This window comes from Anser anser (assembly GCF_964211835.1).
Source record: "Anser anser genome assembly, chromosome: 26".
NCBI lineage: Eukaryota > Metazoa > Chordata > Aves > Anseriformes > Anatidae > Anser > Anser anser.
In genome coordinates, this window is record NC_139747.1 from 4,722,353 (window position 1) to 4,738,642 (window position 16,290).

Sequence of the window (16,290 nt, forward strand, 5' to 3'; positions counted from 1 at the left end):
AGGGAGTTCCTGGCTGCCCCAGGGCACAAATATGCAGCCTGCCCAGGTGCTGCGGGCTCTGTGTGCTGTGGGGGGAGTGGGACGGGGCAGAAGGGGGGCAAGAGGAGAGGCAGGGGCTGCGTGCCGCCGGCCTTCCAGCCGGCTGGAGCGCTGGGGCTAAGAGGCACTCGTGTTTCTGGAAACCCTCCGAACTGTGCTTGTCGAGGCAGAAACTGGACGACTTTGACGTGCGCCAGCTGTACGACTGCAACTGGATCGTCGTGAACTGCTCCACTCCAGCCAACTTCTTCCACGTCCTCCGGCGCCAGATCCTCCTGCCCTTCCGCAAGCCGGTCAGTACCAGCAGGCCTGCGCCCAGCCGAGCCCGCCTGCGCTTTCTGCTCCGCTTCACCCGGCTGGAAGCCAGGGCACGGCGGCCCCGGGTCCGTGCAGCAAACCGGCCTCGGGGCAGCAAACGTGGGCAGAGCGTGGCCAGCAGCGAGGCGGAGCGGGTAACACAGGAAGCGCTGGGAGCTGCTGGCGGGGCCGCTCCCCGCAGAGGGGCGAGCTCCCGGTTTAAAATCCCGGCTGTCCTCGGGAGGACGGAGCAGCCCGTCTGCTCTCGTGCCCTGCGTGTCACCGCGTACCCACGGCCAGGCGAGCAGGCAGCCTGTGTGCGGGCCAGCAAGGAGCAAGGACCTCGTGGTGCTGGGGTTGCCCCGGTACAGGACGTGCTGCGAGCCGGTCCCCGCAGGCTGGGGCGGCCGCGAGCCCTTCCAGCGCTCGGTGCGCAGGGCAGAGACGTCAGGGCCGGGGGCACTGACAAATAATCCGGTCCAGCCTTCACCTCCCGGCACTGCGGCTGCGGCCACGCGGGGGAGGCAGGTCCCTGGCAGCGCTGCAGCCTCTTCCCAGGGGAAATCCAGGCTGGGAAAGCAGGTGGGGGGAGGCAGCGCTGAGCCTCCTGCAGCGCGGCAGCGAGCGAGGAGCAAATCTCTGCTGGCAGCTCCCGGTCAGAGGCAGGGGGAGGCGGGCAGGACGGGCAGGCTCTGCTGTCTGTTGGCAGGGGAGGCGGTTCTGGCGCCGCTGACTGCCTCGCTCTGCCTCTTCTCCTTCCCCTGCAGCTGATAATCTTCACTCCAAAGTCGCTGCTGCGCCACCCCGAAGCTCGCTCCAGCTTCGATGACATGCTGCCAGGTACGAGGAGCGCGGAGCTGTTTGTCTGCCCGCACGCCGCGCTGCGGGATGAAGGGTGAAGGGCAGGCGCTGGCTTGGTGTAAAGTCCGCCTGGCAGCAGCCTCCCCCCGCGGCTCCTGGCCAGCTTTTCTGCCTGAGGCCGAGCGGGGCTCACGCCAGCAGAGGCTGGGGTCCGCCGTGCCCGGAGGAAGCCCCGCTCCTGGCTCCGCAGGGCAGGGGCAGCGCTCACTGGAGCCGAGCTCAGGGTGCGCCGGGCCGCGGCCGTGCTCTGAGCTAATTGGAGCCTCCCGTCATTAACGCCGTCATTTACGCCGTGGCTGGCGCCCCGGGGCGAGCTGCTGGCTCCGCCGGTTCCTCGCATGCGGCTGCAGCAGCTCGCGAGGGTTTCCAGCACCTCCCGAGCCCGTCGGAGCAGCGGGGCTCTCTGTGCAGCGAGGAAGACCCCCGGCTCGGCTTCCCGAGCCACCACCTCCATCCGGCTTAATCCCTGCCCTCACATCCCTGGGGACGTGGCGAAATAGGGCCGGGGGTGGGTTACGGCCGGCCTTCGCCACCTTTCTGCAGGCGTGAGCCGTGTTGGGTCCCACACTGAGGTCCTGCCCTGCAGGCTCACGTTGACCCCAAGCCTCCACAGCCTCCCTGACCGCGCTCCCCCCCACCCCAGCACCCGGAGCCGCTTTTCCCAGCCCTGGAGATAAGCGGCCGCCGGGCGGCTCCTCCCCGCATTCCTGCCTCAATCTCCCTTCTCCTTTCTGGTTGAGCCACCTGGCTTCGCGGACTTCCCGGGGCCTCCCTTAACCAGCTGCGCCCTGCCGGTGCCGGCGCAGGGGCTGCGGCCCCCCCACGGCATCGCTGCGCCGCCCTCCTGGCGCAGCCGGTGCCGGTGCGCTGCCCGTGCCGCTGACGGTGGCGTCGTGTCCTCGCAGGTACCCATTTCCTCCGCGTCATCCCCGACAGCGGCCCCGCAGCCCAGAACCCCGGGAACGTCAAGCGGGTGCTGTTCTGCACCGGCAAGGTGTACTACGACCTGACGCGGGAGCGCAAGGCCCGGCAGATGGAGGCCGACGTGGCCATCACCAGGGTGGAGCAGGTGAGCCCCCCCCGGCCTCCCCGGGGACCGCAGCCGCGCTCTGCCCAAGGAGCGAGGTCCGGCGGCCTCCGGGCTGGGTCACGAGCAGCAGGAGGAGGTGGGAGGCCGGGGCCTGGCCGTGCCGGTGGTCCCGGCTGCGGCCCCCTCCTCATTTCTCCCTCTGCCCCTCCGCAGCTGTCCCCGTTCCCCTTCGACCTCCTGCAGAAGGAGGCGCAGAAGTACCCCAACGCCGAGCTGGTGTGGTGCCAGGAGGAGCACAAGAACCAGGGCTACTACGACTACGTCAAGCCCCGGCTGCGCACCACCATCAACCGCGCCAAGCCCGTGTGGTAAGGAGCGGGGCCGGGGCCTCGCCGCGGGGCCGTGCTGGGGGGGCTGCCCGCGTCCCCCTGACCCCGCCGCCGCCTCCTCCGCAGGTACGCGGGGAGGGAGCCGGCCGCTGCCCCCGCCACGGGCAACAAGAAGACGCACCTGACGGAGCTGCAGCGCCTGCTGGACACAGCCTTCAACCTGGACGCCTTCAAGGACCTGGCCTGAGCCCCCCCCCCGCGCGGCCGCAGCAGCATGCTCCCGGCGCCGTCTGTCCGTCTGTCCGTCTGTCTGTCCCTCGCTCGCCTCCCGTCTCCGTCCTTAACTACAGACCTTGGAAACTGAACGCCCGGCGCCTCCGCTCCTTGTCCGTCCGCCGCGCCGGGGGGAGAGGGGCTGCGACCCCCCCGCGGCCCTGGGGAGTGCTGGGGGGGGGATTTGGGGGCTCCGTCCTCATGGAGCCCCCCCAGGGCCGGGGGTCGGGTTCTGGCTGTGGGGTGCGCGGCGCAACAGCGGCTCCCTCCCTGTCCCAGTTCCTCCCAGTCCCTCCCAGTGGCGGGCTGCCCGGAGAGCTGGGGGAGGACGGGGCGACCCCCGGGGACCCCGCACGCGCCGGGGCTGCCCCCCCCCCCCCCAAATAAACGCTGAGCTCCTGGGGCCGACCCCACTCGTCCCCGTCACTCGTGTCCCCACGGGGCGCGGCGTGCCCCTCGCCCACCCGCGTGCTGGCCGCCTCCGTCCTCCACCGGTGGCCTCCGACCACCACCGGTGGCCTCCGTCCTCCGCCAGCAGCCCCTCGCCCGCCGTGCTGGGGCCGTGCCCGCCCCCCACGCGTGTCACACCCACACCCCCACGCGTGTCACGCCCCCACCCCGCGCCCCCCAGCCCCCCCGCTCGCTGCGCCCCCGCGCAGCACCACGCGCCGCGTGTCCCCCCCCACGCCCCCTCCCCCCCCTCCCCCCCACGCCGAACACGCGTGGGTTCGGTGCCTCCCCGCTCTCCCTCGCTCGGCGCTCGGCTGCCCACGGCTGGCGGGGGGGGGGGGGGGGCGGGGCGGCGCGGGGCGGGGCCGCGCATCCCGGTGCGCTCGCGGCCCCATTGTGCGCGGCGCGCGGCGGCGCGGGCACGGCGCGGGCTCGGCTCGGCCCGGCCCGGTTCGGCTCGGCCCCGCCCCGCCCCGCCGCGGCTCCGCGCCCCCCCCTCCCCCCCCCCCGCCCTCCCACCCCTCCCCCTCCCCCCTTCTCCCTCCCTTCCCCTCCCTCTCTCCCCCCCCCCCCTCCCCCGCCGCCGCCGCGCCATGGAGCCGGGGCCGCGCGCGGGCTGAAAATCCCGCGCAGCTTCCGCGCAGCCGCGCGCGCACGGCGCCGCCAGGGCCATCTTGGGCCGCTCGGCACGGTGAGTGCGGGGGGGCACCGGGGGGGCACCGGGGGGACACCGGGGGGACGGGGCCTCCCGGGGGGGGGGGCCCCGCGCGCAGCTTTGCGCCGCCCGGGGCGCGGTTGAAAATCGCAGCCCCCCCCCACACGCACACCGTGGGGCAGCGGGGGGGCGGTTGCCGTGGTAACTGCGCCGTGGGGGGGGGGGGAAAACGGGGGGGGGAGGACCCGGCGCGGCGCTGTCACGGCCCGCGGGGACCTGTCACGGCGCCACCGTGGGCCCGCGGCCGTGGGCAGCCCCCGCGGGGGGCTCCCGGCCCACGCAGGGCCCGGGCACGGCGCTGTCACGGGGCGAGGACGCGCGGGGGGGGCCGAATGTGACCCCCCCCCGTGTTCCCCCCCCCCCCTCCAGGCTCCAGCCGTGGGGACCCCCCCGCGCCGTGTCCCCGCGCCCTGGGGTCTGCGGGGCCGCCGCCGCCTCGCAGGGGGACCCCCGGGACCGGGCAGCGAACAGCAGGTGCCCGGCGGGGGGACGGGGGGCGCCGGGGGGCTGTCACCTCCCCCCCCAAAATGTCACCGCGCCGCCCCCGTCCCTGCCACCTTCGCGTGGGGACAGGGGGGAAGCGAAAGCGCCGGGGTGACCTCGGCCAGGCTGCGCTGGAAATACCCCGGGCAGCGCCGGCGTTTCCCTGGCGAGGGTGGGGGGCGAGGCGGGGGGCACGTCTGCTGTCACCGTCGTCATCGTCACCATCGTCATCGTCGTCGTCCCCCCCAGCTCTGCCCCGGCCGCCACGGAAAGTCCCCGCGGTTTCCCTGACCCCTTGGTGCTGGGGGGGCGCGGGGAAAAGCCGGGGGCACCCACGTCCCGTCCCCCAGCACCCAGCGCGGGGGCTGCTCCCACGGGGATTTCAGGGGGACGCCCCCGGCGAGGGGACAGCACGGGGCGAGGGGACCGGGGCTCCCCGTCCCCAGGAGGTGCCCCCCCCACCAGGACATCCCAGGGGGTTTGGGGGGGCCCCGCGCCCCCCAGCAGCCCCACGGCCGGCAGCGGGGGCAGGCGCGTGCCGGCGCGGTCCCGGTGCCAGGCCGGGCAGGACGCCAAGTCCCTGTGCCGGGAGGCCGGGGGGAGGCCGTGCCCGCCAGGGAGGCTCCGCGCCTCCCGGCACCGCCGCCCGGCATCAGGGGACCCCGAGGACCTGGGGTAAGGGACGTGGGGGGGAGGGGGGGCACTGTGCCCCAGGGTCCCCCCCACCCCTTTTCCTTGTGCCGTACCCACGGCTCCCTTCCTTGCCCCCTGACCCGCGGTTTCCTGTGCCTCCCGCAGCCCCGGTGCCGGTGACGCCGTCCCGCAGCCGGCGCAGCGCCCGCCGCAGCCTCGGAAGAGCCAGCCCGCGCCCGCCCGCGGCCGATGAACCCCATGAACCCCATGAAACCGTCGCTGCCGCCCACGCCGCACGGGTGAGCGTGGGTCGGTGCCGGGCCGCGACGCCCCCCCTCCCCTCCCCCCCCAGTCCCCGGCCCCCGGTGCCACCCGGGCGCGTGGCCTCCTCCGTGTCCTTCCCTCGTCTTAATTAAGTTGTTTTTCTTTCTAGTGATGGTTCATTTGCATACGAGGCTGTTCCTTGGCAACCGAGCACCAATCAGCCGGCGGGATCCCTCTCCGTGGTAACCACCGTGTGGGGTGTCAGCAACACCTCCCAGAGCCAGGTACCGGCGGCACCCTGCCCCCGGCCCCGGGCACCCCCGGGACCCCCGCGCCGCCGCCCCCGGGGGCCTGACGTGGTTCCCCACCCACCCACCCGCCTCTTCCTCCGCGTCCCCCAGGTTTTCGGCAGCCCCATGGGCCCCGGGGGGAGCAGCTCCAGCACCCCGCTGCTGCCCGGCATGGCCGGCACCGGCTCGGGCATGAGCTCGCCGCAGTTCCTGGCGCAGCAGCCCTTCGCCGAGGGCGCCCCCGGCAAGGGCTACGTGCAGCAGAGCGTCTACGGCCGCGGCTCCTACCCCGGGGGGCCGGGCTTCGCCCCCAGGTAAGGCCGGCTCCGCGCCGCGGCACGCTGCCGCCGACCGCCGCGGCGCTCCTTCCCCGCTCCCTGTCCTCCGCAGCTACGCGGGCAGCCCCAGCGGCCCCGGCGGGATGGGGCTCCCCTCGCACGCCGCCCGGCCCCCTGCCGACTTCACCCAGGCGGCCGCCGCCGCTGCCGTGGCCGCCGCCGCCGCCACTGCCACCGCCACGGCCACGGCCACGGTGGCGGCGCTGCAGGAGAAGCAGAGCCAGGAGCTGAGCCAGTACGGGGCGGTAAGAGCCCGGCGGCGGGGGCGGGCGGTGGCGGCGGCGGTGCCGGGGTGACCGCTGTCTCCCTGCCACAGATGGGAGCGGGGCAGCCCTTCAGCAGCCAGTTCCTGCCCCACGCGGCGCCCCGCGGCCCCGCCGTGCCCGCCGGCATGAGCCCGGCCGGCATTGCGGGCGTCATGGGCCCCTCGGGCATGGCCCCCATGAGCATGAGCCCTGCACGGGCGCCCGGCATGAGCGCCCTGTACAGCGGCCAGCGGATGCCGCAGCACGCCTACCCTGGCCCCCCCCAGAGCCAGCAGCTCCCACGCCAGGGCGTCAAGCGGGCGTACTCCAGCGAGGTGAGTATGGGAAAGGGGTGCCCATGCCCACCTCGGTGTGGCGGGACCGTCCCCGGTGCTGACGGTGCGCCCACAGGGATACCCGGCGCAGCAGTACCTGCAGGGTGGGCAGTACCCTGCTGCCGGCACCCAGTACGCCCCCAGCGCCCCCCAGCCCTCCGCTCCGTCCCCGTCCTACCCCGGGCACAGGATGCAGCCGGGTATGGGCCAGTACCTCTCCGCCTCGGGCAGCGCCGGGCCCTACTACAAGGTACGGAAGGGGACGGTGCGCACGGGGACAAGGGCTTGGGGGGGACGGGATGCGGGACGCGGGTGCCATCCCCGGGGGACGTCCCTCTCCCCGCAGCCAGCTGAGCAGTTCAACGGGCAGGGCGCCAGCTTCGGCACCTACAGCCAGGCGGCCATCAACGGGGTGAGTCCTCGCGGCGTGGGCGTCCCGGGACGGTGCCCGGTGCCGGCGGTGACACCGGTCACTGACGGTGGTGGTGCCCCTGCAGCCGGGCCGGTCGATGCCGGGGTACCCCAGCTCGCCCCTGCCCGGGAACCCCACGCCGCCCATGACGCCGGGGAGCAGCATGGCGCCCTACATGTCCCCGGGCCAGGACGTCAAGTCGCCCTTCCTGCCCGACATGAAGCCCGGCATCGCCGCCCTGCACCCCTCGCCCTCGGGTAGGGGCTGGGCCCACCGCCCGCTGCAGGAGGGCATCGCCCCTTTAAGGGCTGGGTGCTGCAGGGAGGGGCCTGGGGGGTGGGCGGGGCTTCTGCACAAAGGGGGCGTGGCCAACGGGAGGGGTTGCGGCAGCTGGGGGCGGGGCCTCGCGGGCACTGCCCATTAATGGGGCGGGGGGAGGGGCTTCGTGGGGAGGGGGCGGGGCCATGGGGAGGGGGAGGGGCTTCGTGGGGTGGTGGCTCTGGGGGCGGGGCTCCCGGGGTGGGAGGGGCTTCCGCATGGGGGCGTGGCACCCTGCAGTGGGAGGGGCTTCTGCGGCAGGGGCGGGGCCTCGTTGGGTGGGCGGGGCCTCAGGCGGAGGGGTTCTTAAATGGGGGGGGGACCCCAACCGCGGCCCCATTGCGTCCCCGTGACCCTCCACTGCCACCCTATTGCACCCCCTGACCCCATAAACCCTGCCCCGTTGCACCCCCCTGACCCCCCACAACCACCCCCTTGCACCCCCTGAACCCCCGCTGGTGCCCTATTACATCCCCTGACCCCCCCCTATTGCCCCCCCTCTGACCCCACCACCACCCCATTGCACCCCCCGCCGCCCCGCAGGGCCCCCCCCCGGCGAGGAGCTGCGCCTCACCTTCCCGGTGCGCGACGGCGTGGTGCTGGAGCCCTTCCGCCTGCAGCACAACCTGGCCGTCAGCAACCACGTCTTCCAGCTGCGCGACTCCGTCTACAAGACGCTCATGATGAGGTCGGGGCGGGGGGCGTGGGGAAGGGAGGGGGGGGGGGGCACGGCGCACCCCGACGTGGTGCCACGGGGGGTGGCACGGGGCCGCGAGGTGTAAGGGTGCGGTGCGGTGACGTACGGCGCGGCACAGCACTCCGCGGCACTGCGCGCCGTAGTTCTGCTCGGTGCTCCGTGGCACTGCGTGCCATAGTGCTGCTCAGTGCCATGTAGCACTGCGCGCCATAGTGCTGCTGCGTGTTGTGGGGCACTGCGTGCCATAGTGCTGCTCGGTGCCGTGCAGCACTGCGTGCCATAGTGCTGCTGGGTGTTGTGGGGCACTGCGTGCCATCGTGCTGCGCGGTGCTACGTGGCGCTGCGTGCCATAGTGCTGCTCAGTGCCATGTAGCACTGCGCACCATAGTGCTGCTCAGTGCCGTGCAGCACTGCGTGCCATAGTGCTGCTCAGTGCCATGTAGCACTGCGCACCATAGTGCTGCTCGGTGCCGTGCAGCACTGCGTGCCATAGTGCTGCTGGGTGTTCCGGGGCACTGCGCGCCATCGTGCTGCGCGGTGCTACGTGGCGCTGCGTGCCATAGTACTGCTCGGCACTATGCAGCACTGCACACCGTGGCGCTGCGCGGTGCTCCGCGGTCCTACACGCCATGGTGCCGCGTGGTGCGGCGCAGCCCCGCGCCCACCCGTGCCCCGCGCCCACCCGTGCCGCCCCCCAGGCCCGACCTGGAGCTGCAGTTCAAGTGCTACCACCACGAGGACCGGCAGATGAACACCAACTGGCCGGCCTCCGTGCAGGTCAGCGTCAACGCCACGCCGCTCACCATCGAGCGCGGCGACAACAAGACGTCGCACAAGCCGCTCTACCTGAAGCACGTCTGCCAGCCCGGCCGCAACACCATCCAGATCACCGTCACCGCCTGCTGCTGCGTGAGTGGGGGCGGCCGGGGCGGGCGGGGGCGCGGGGCCGCCCCTCACGCCGCTCCCCCCGCTGTCGCCCCCCCCCGCAGTCGCACCTCTTCGTGCTGCAGCTGGTGCACCGGCCCTCGGTGCGCTCGGTGCTGCAGGGCCTCATCAAGAAGCGCCTGCTGCCCGCCGAGCACTGCATCACCAAAAGTGAGTGCCGGGGAAGGGGGGGGGGGCACCCCCCTCCTCACCACCACCGCCACCAACCCCCCCCTCCCCGGCCTCAGTCAAGCGCAACTTCAGCAGCGGGACCATCCCGGGCACGCCGGGGCCCAACGGCGAGGACGGCGTGGAGCAGACGGCCATCAAGGTGTCCCTCAAGTGCCCCATCACCTTCCGACGCATCCAGCTCCCCGCCAGGGGCCACGACTGCCGGCACATACAGGTGGGTGCCGCGGGGACCCCCCTGTGCCCCCCCCTCGTGTCCCCTCTCCACGGAGCTCAGCCCCGTCTCTCCCCCGCAGTGCTTCGACCTGGAGTCCTACCTGCAGCTCAACTGCGAGCGGGGCACGTGGCGCTGCCCTGTCTGCAAGTGAGTGTGGCCCGCGGGGTCCCGTGTCCCTCGTGTCCCCTCGGGGACGTGCCTCGGTGTCCCCAAAGAGCCGCTCCTCAGTGTCCCCATGGGGCTGTCCCCATGCAGCCGTCCCTCAGTGTCCCCATGGGGTTGTGATCGCGGTGTCCCCATGCAGCCATCCCTCAGTGTCCCCGTGGGGTTGTGCCCCATGCTCCTTGGTGATCATCGTGTCCCCATGGAGCCATCCCTCAGTGTCCCTCGATGTCCCCACGAGGCCATCCCTCGATGCATCTCGGTGTCCCCTCGGGGCTGTGCCTTGGTGGTGCGGGGTGTCCTCGGTGCCCCCATGCAGCCGTGCCTCGGTGTCCCTCGGCGTTCCCTCAGGGCCATCCCTCGGTGTCCTCTTGGAGCTGTGCCTCCGTGTCCCTATGGGGACATCTCTTGGCGTCCCCATGGAGCTGTTCTTTGGTGTCCCTCGGTGTTCCCGTGGAGATACGCCTCGGTGTCCCCACGGGGCTGTGCTTTGGGGCCCCTCGGTGTCCCCATGGGGCTGTGTCTCAGTGCCCTGCAGCGTCCCTCGGTGTCCCCATGGGGCTGTGCTTTGGGGCCCCTCGGTGTCCCCATGGGGCTGTGCCCCAGCGTCCCCTTTGCATTGTCCCTTGCTGTCCCTCGGCGTCCCCACGGGGCTGTCCCTCGGGGGCCGTCCCCGGGGCTCCGTCCTCACCGCCCTTGCGCTGCCCGCAGTAAGACGGCGCTGCTGGAGGGGCTGGAGGTGGACCAGTACATGCTGGGCATCCTGATCTACATCCAGAAGTACGTAACGCCCTGAGCCCCCCCCCGGGGGGCCGCGTTCCCACCATAACCCCCCCGTTACCCCCCGGTACCACCCGCCACGTCCCTGAGCCGCCGTCCCGCGCAGCTCGGACTACGAGGAGATCACCATCGACCCGACGTGCAGCTGGAAGCCCGTGCCCGTGAAGCCCGACGTGCACGTCAAGGAGGAGCCGGACGGGCCGGCGCTGAAGCGCTGCCGGACCATGAGCCCCACGCACATGGTGCTGCCCAGCATCATGGAGATGATCGCCGCCCTGGGGCCCGGCTCCTCGCCCTTCCCGGCCCTGCCGCCCCCCGCCGCGCCCGCCCCCGCCGACTACGGCGCCCAGGGTGAGCGGGGGTCCGCGGCGAACCGCCCCCCCCCCCCCAGCCGTGTGCCCCCCAGCGCCGACCGCCGGCCCCGTTTCCCTCCGGCAGGTTCCGGCTTCGCCGGGCCCGGCGGCTTCCCGGAGCCGTTCCCCCCGGCCGCCCCCGGCACGCCGACGCTGAGCGAGTTCGCGCCGGGGCCCCCCCCCGGCTCCTACCCGCCCGACCTCCCCGGCGGCCTCCTGCCCCCCGAGAAGCCGCCCGCGCCCCCTCTCTCCGGACAGGTCAGCGGGGCCTGGGGGGCGAGGGGGAGGGTGGGGGGGGTGAGGATGAGGGTGGTGGGGAGGGGGAGGGTGGCGAGGATGAAGGTGAGGGTGAGGAGGAGGGTGGTGGTGGGGAGGATGGTGAGGGTGGTGATGGGGAGGATGAGGATGATGAAGATGGTGAGGGTGAGGATGGTGAGGATGAAGGTGAGGAGTGTGAGGATGGTGATGGGGAGGATGAGGATGGGGAGGATGATGAAGATGGGGAGGATGAGGGTGAGGACGAGGATGGTGATGGGGAGGATGAGGATGATGAGGATGGGGAGGATGAGGATGATGAGGATGGGGAGGATGAGGATGATGTTGGGGATGTTGAGGATGAAGGTGAGGAGGGTGAGGATGGTGATGGGGAGGATGAGGATGAAGGTGAGGGTGAGGATGGGGAGATTGATGAAGATGGTGAGGATGAGGGTGAGGATGAGGATGGTGATGGGGAGGAGGAGGATGATGAGGATGGGGAGGGTGGGGATGGTGAGGGTAAGGATGATGAAGATGTTGGGGATGGGGAGGATGAAGGTGAGGAGGATGAGGATGGGGAGGGTAAGCATGGTGAAGGTGAGGATGAGGATGGGGAGGATGATGAAGATGGGGAGGATGAAGGTGAGGAGGATGAGGGTGCGGGCGGTGAGGATGAAGGGGAGGGTGAGGATGGTGACGGCGGTGATGAAGATGATGGTGGTGGTGACGAAGGCCGCGCTCTCCCCCCAGCTGCCTCCCGCCGGCCGGATGGAGCCGTCCCACGCCGCGGCCATGGGCAGCGCCCCGCAGCCCCTGCACCACCGCCCCGCGCCCCCCGCGCGGCCCCCCCCGGGCCCCGCGGCCCCCCCGGGGGGGCACGGCCCCGACCTGGCCTTCGGCACCGCGCCGCCCATGGCGGGCAGCGGCGAGGGGCCCGAGCCGGCGCTGGACGTGAGTGACCGGGTTGGGGGGAGGGGGGGGTTGGGGGGTTATTTTTTTTTGGGGGGGGGGTCTCACGGTGCCGGCCGTGCCCCCCCCAGCTGCTGCCCGAGCTGACGAACCCCGACGAGCTGCTCTCCTACCTGGGCCCCCCCGACCTGCCCAGCAGCAGCAACGACGACCTGCTCTCCCTCTTCGAGAACAACTGAGGCGCCAGGACACCCCCCCGCCGCCCCCCCCGCACCCCAAACCCCCCCCCCCAGCCCCGACCCCCTGCGGGGAGGGGGGGATGTGGGGGGGGGGGGCGGGGGCGGGCTGCGGACGGACGGATGGACGGCGGGACGGACAGACGGCGCCCAAAGCACAAGGCTGTACATATGTACAAACACTACCCCCCCCCGCGCCCCCCCCCGCGCCCCCCCCCCCAGCTCTATTAAAGCCTTTCTGGCCCCCCCGGGCCCACGCCTGTCCCTGCCGCGGCTTGGGGGGGGTGTTTTTGGGGTGGGGGGGTTGGGGAGGGGGGGGTTGGGGTGGGGGGATCTTTGGAGAGGTGGTGTTATTTGGGGGGGGGGTCTCTTTGGGGGGGGGGTCTCTTTGGGGGGGGGTCTCTTTGGGGGGGTCTTTTTTTGAGGGATCTTATTTGGGGGGGTCTTTGGGGGGGGGCTTTTTTTTGAGGGGGTGGGTTTCTTATTTTTATTTTTTTTGGGGGGGGTGTCTGGGGTTTTTTAAAGGATTTTTTTTGAACGGGGGGGGTGTGTGTGTGGAGAATTTGGGGGGGGAGGAGGACGCGCCCCCAGGGCCGGGCCCCCCCCGCCCCATCCGCAGCCCCCGCCCCATCCCCCACCCGCCCCGCGCATGCGCGCCCCGCCCTGCTCCCCCCCCCCCCCCCGGCCCCGCGCGCGCGCGCCTGGCCCCGCCCCCTCCCCACCCCGCCGCCCCCTCCCCGGCTTTTCCCCCCCCCCTTCCACTCCGCTCCTTCCCCGCCTTTTCCCAGCCGCCGCCTCTCATTGGCCGTCCCGCACGCCGCTCCGTGACGCGGCGCGCGGCGGTTGGGCGGCGCGGCGCGGGGGGCGGGCCGAGCCGCGGGGTATATAAGGGCGGCGGGCGGCCGCTCTCTTTCCGCTGCGCCGCGCTCGCCGCCGAGGACGCCGCCGCCGCTTCCTTCCCCCCCTGCCGCCCGCCGCCGCCATGGCCAACCCCGTCGTGTTCTTCGACATCGCCGCCAACGGCGAGCCCCTGGGCCGCGTCACCTTCGAGGTGACCGCGGCGCTGAGGGGGAAGCGGGGGGAAGGGGGGGGGGGCGGCTCCACGTGGCCCCCCCCCCGGGGCAGGGAGGGGGGGGGGGAATTTGGGGAGGGGGCGGTGAGGGGGGGGGGGGGGGGGCTGCGGTGCGCGCCCCCGTGCGGCGAACAAAGGCGCGGGGCCGCGCACGGGGCTGGCGGCGCTGCCCTGAGGCGGGCGGGGGCGGCCCCCAGCGGCCGGAGCTCGGCACCGCGGGGGGGGGGGGGGGGGCGCGGCACGGCACCGGACCCCCCCCCCCCCCCATCCCCTATCCCCGGGACCCCCCCTCAGCAACCCGCAGCCCCCGCCCCGCTCCCCCCCCCTCCACCCTCACCGCGGCCGCCGCCATTTTGTGACGGGGCCGTGCCCCCCCCCCAACCCCCCTCTCCCAATCCCCCATCCCCTGCCCGGGGGTCCCGCCGCTGGGTTCACCCCCCCCGGGGTGCCGCAGCCCCCCCGCCCCGCTCACGGCCTCCCTCCTCTCTCCGCAGCTCTTCGCGGACAAGGTGCCCAAGACAGCAGGTGGGTACCGGGGGGGGGTCCCGCACCGCGCCCCCACCTCGCCCCCCCGGGGGCCCAGGGCTCGGCTCACGGCGCTTTTCCTTCTCCTCCCCCCGCAGAGAACTTCCGCGCCCTGAGCACCGGCGAGAAGGGATTCGGCTACAAGGGGTCCTGCTTCCACCGGATCATCCCCGGCTTCATGTGCCAGGTGCGTGGGGTTTTGGTTTTTTTTTTGGGGGGGGGGGGGATTGATGGCAGGCTGGGGTTCGGGGCTTTTTGTTTTAGCCCCGAGCCGAGCTCCCCCCCTCGTTGGCAGGGCGGCGACTTCACGCGCCATAACGGCACCGGCGGCAAGTCCATCTACGGGGAGAAGTTCGCCGACGAGAACTTCATCCTGAAGCACACGGGGCCCGGCATCCTGTCCATGGCCAACGCCGGCCCCAACACGAACGGCTCCCAGTTCTTCATCTGCACGGCCAAGACCGAGTGGTGAGCGCGGGGCTGGGGGGGGGGGGGGGGACAGGGGGGTGGGCAGAACCAGAACCCCCCGGGGGCCGCTCACGGCGCGCTGCGGGTGCTGCGCTCCCCTCGCCGCCCCGGTGGGGACGGGGGAGACGCGGCGGCGGTGCCACCCACCCCCCTGTCCCGGTGTGACCGGCGCCTGCCCGCAGGTTGGATGGCAAACACGTCGTCTTCGGCCGCGTCAAGGAGGGGATGAACGTGGTGGAGGCCATGGAGCGCTGTGGCTCCAAGGACGGCAAGACGAGCAAGCAGATCACCATTTCCGACTGCGGGCAGCTCTCGTAAACCCTTTGTCTTAACGAGCGACCATTCCGCTGGCGGCCCCGGGCAGCACGCCTGGCGCAGCCCCCCCCCCGACCCCGACCCCCCCACCCAGAGCTCCCGACTTAGTGCTGCGTTTCTACTGGGTCTCGCCGCATGTGCACAGCCCAGCCGGGCTGCAGAGTTCCGTTTATGAGTCTAAATAAAACGAGTTAAACCACAGCGGGTCCCTTTATTTTCTCCGGGGGCGGGGGCGGGGGTGGGCAGGATCCTTACCGGCCCCAGGGTGCGGTCCCCTCCCTGCCTGGGGGGCAGCGGGGGGGCTGCTGGCACCCGGGGGCAGGTCGGGCCCTCAGTAGGCTCCAGAGTGAACGCCCCATGGCTGTGAGCCTGGGGGGGCGGTCCTGGAGGGCGATGCTGAGCTTGGGGGGGCTCCTGTGCCCTGAAAAAGGAAGGGAGCCCCCCGCTAACGTGGGGAAACTGAGGCGGGGGGGTGGGGGGGGAGGGGGCAGAGCCTGCCCTTGGGCTGGGGAAACTGAGGCAGGAGCAGGGACTTGGGGTGCTGGGGGGGGAAATCAGCCGACACCCCCTAAACACCAGCGTTTGGGGTGGCAGGGGGTGCCCCCCACCTTTGGGGGCTGGGGGGGCATTGCCACCACCCCCATGTCCCCAGATGGGGGGGTCTGGATTTTGGGGGGGCTAAGAGAGGTCTGCGTGCACCGGGGGGGGGCAGCTTTGGGGTATCCCAGTCGGGGGGGTCCCAAAGTGGGGGCCCAGGTTTGGGGGTTTCCAGCGGTGTCGGCTTGGGGGTGTTTGTGGGGTCCCAGTGCTCCCAGTAAGGGGGAATCCCAGTCTGGGGGGATTTCCCCGGTACAGTTTGGGGTCCCGGTGTTCCCCAGTTTTGGGGTGTTTCCAGTTCGGGGCACCCTTCTGGCTCCGGCTGGGGGGGGGGCAGTGGGCTCCCTGCGGGGGCTCCTGGTCAGGGGGAGTCCCAGTGCCACCAGTTGGGGCGGGTGTTGGAGGCTGGGAGGATCCCTGCTCCCAGTACGGGGTATATCCAGTATGGGGGAGCCCCAGTGCTCCCAGTATGGGAGGTACTCCCCAACTGGCACCCCTGCACCCCCAGTTTGGAGAATAACCACCCCAAGCAGGACCCCAGTGCTCCCAGTTTGGGGAACACCCACACACCAAAAGCACCCCAGTGCTCCCAGTTTGGGAAATATCCCCCCGTCCCTCCCCAGCACCCCCGAGTTTGGGGACCCCCAGGAGGACCCCAGCGTTCCCAGTTCCCCATTCCCTCCCCCCAGTGCTTCCAGTTTGCCACCCCTCCTCCCAGGAGGATCCCAGTGCTCCCAGTGCCCCCCCCCAGAGGATACCAGTCCTCCCAGTGCCCCCCCCCCCACCACCAGAGGATCCCAGTGCTCCCAGTTTAGGGAATACCCCCCTGCCTCTCCCCAGCACCCCGAATTTTGGGGACCCCCAGGAGGACCCCAGCGCTCCCAGTTCCTTCCCCCTCTCTCCCAAAGGATCCCAGTGCTCCCAGTGCCCCCCCCCCCGGGTATCTCAATGCTCCCAGTTTACCCACCTCTCCCCCCTGGAGGATCCCAGTGCTCCCAGTTTGCCCTCCCCACAAGGACATTGCTCCCAGTTTGGGGAACACCGACACCCCAAAAGCACCCCAGTTCTCCCAGTTTGTGGAATATCCCCCTGCCCCTGCCCAGCTCCCCCAGTTTGGGGGACCCTCAGGAGGACCCCAGTGCTCCCAGTTTGCCCTCCACCCCAGGAGCACCCCAGTGCTCCCAGTTTAGCGAATGCCCACGCCAGCATCATCCCAGCGCTCCCAGTTTGGGGATTACCCCCCCTCGCCCCTCCCCAGCACCCCCCGTGGAGGATCCCA

The 16,290-nt window shown here is 72.1% G+C and overlaps 3 protein-coding genes across 7 annotated transcripts in view; all 3 read left to right on the forward strand.

Moving 5' to 3' along the window:
- The window catches only part of OGDH (oxoglutarate dehydrogenase), a 38,374-nt gene extending 35,453 nt beyond the window's left edge, over positions 1-2,921 (forward strand). For all 5 annotated transcript variants that reach the window (XM_083811872.1, XM_083811869.1, XM_083811870.1 and 2 more), the window contains 5 exons: positions 210-332; positions 1,104-1,176; positions 2,103-2,266; positions 2,441-2,595; positions 2,683-2,921. In XM_083811872.1, the coding sequence (XP_083667998.1) occupies positions 210-332; positions 1,104-1,176; positions 2,103-2,266; positions 2,441-2,595; positions 2,683-2,803 (636 nt within the window). In that variant the 3' untranslated portion in view covers positions 2,804-2,921. The remainder of the gene's footprint in view (positions 1-209; positions 333-1,103; positions 1,177-2,102; positions 2,267-2,440; positions 2,596-2,682) is intronic.
- Positions 2,922-3,823: 902 nt separating this feature from the next.
- ZMIZ2 (zinc finger MIZ-type containing 2) lies at positions 3,824-12,166 on the forward strand. Its single transcript, XM_083811931.1, has 19 exons — positions 3,824-3,970; positions 5,276-5,409; positions 5,544-5,658; positions 5,776-5,978; positions 6,055-6,247; positions 6,319-6,582; positions 6,659-6,832; positions 6,929-6,994; positions 7,080-7,251; positions 7,856-8,000; positions 8,708-8,918; positions 8,999-9,104; positions 9,182-9,339; positions 9,419-9,486; positions 10,213-10,281; positions 10,388-10,632; positions 10,720-10,892; positions 11,640-11,840; positions 11,930-12,166. Exons 2-19 carry the CDS (start codon positions 5,360-5,362, stop codon positions 12,035-12,037), a joined length of 2,721 nt encoding a protein of 906 aa, XP_083668057.1. The 5' UTR covers positions 3,824-3,970; positions 5,276-5,359; the 3' UTR covers positions 12,038-12,166.
- A 763-nt stretch (positions 12,167-12,929) lies between these two features.
- PPIA (peptidylprolyl isomerase A) lies at positions 12,930-14,615 on the forward strand. Its single transcript, XM_083811932.1, has 5 exons — positions 12,930-13,085; positions 13,601-13,631; positions 13,730-13,818; positions 13,927-14,099; positions 14,282-14,615. Exons 1-5 carry the CDS (start codon positions 13,017-13,019, stop codon positions 14,415-14,417), a joined length of 498 nt encoding a protein of 165 aa, XP_083668058.1. The 5' UTR covers positions 12,930-13,016; the 3' UTR covers positions 14,418-14,615.
- The last annotated feature ends 1,675 nt before the right edge of the window (positions 14,616-16,290 follow it).

Coding starts and splice junctions, on each gene's coding strand:
- ZMIZ2 (XM_083811931.1), top strand. CDS start 5,360: ATGAACCCCATGAACCCCATGAAACCGTCGCTGCCGCCCACGCCGCAC. Junction 8,919..8,998: donor CCGTCACCGCCTGCTGCTGC/GTGAGTGGGGGC, acceptor CCCCCCCCGCAG/TCGCACCTCTTCGTGCTGCA. Junction 9,487..10,212: donor TGGCGCTGCCCTGTCTGCAA/GTGAGTGTGGCC, acceptor CGCTGCCCGCAG/TAAGACGGCGCTGCTGGAGG.
- PPIA (XM_083811932.1), top strand. CDS start 13,017: ATGGCCAACCCCGTCGTGTTCTTCGACATCGCCGCCAACGGCGAGCCC. Junction 13,086..13,600: donor TGGGCCGCGTCACCTTCGAG/GTGACCGCGGCG, acceptor CTCTCTCCGCAG/CTCTTCGCGGACAAGGTGCC. Junction 13,632..13,729: donor CAAGGTGCCCAAGACAGCAG/GTGGGTACCGGG, acceptor CTCCCCCCGCAG/AGAACTTCCGCGCCCTGAGC.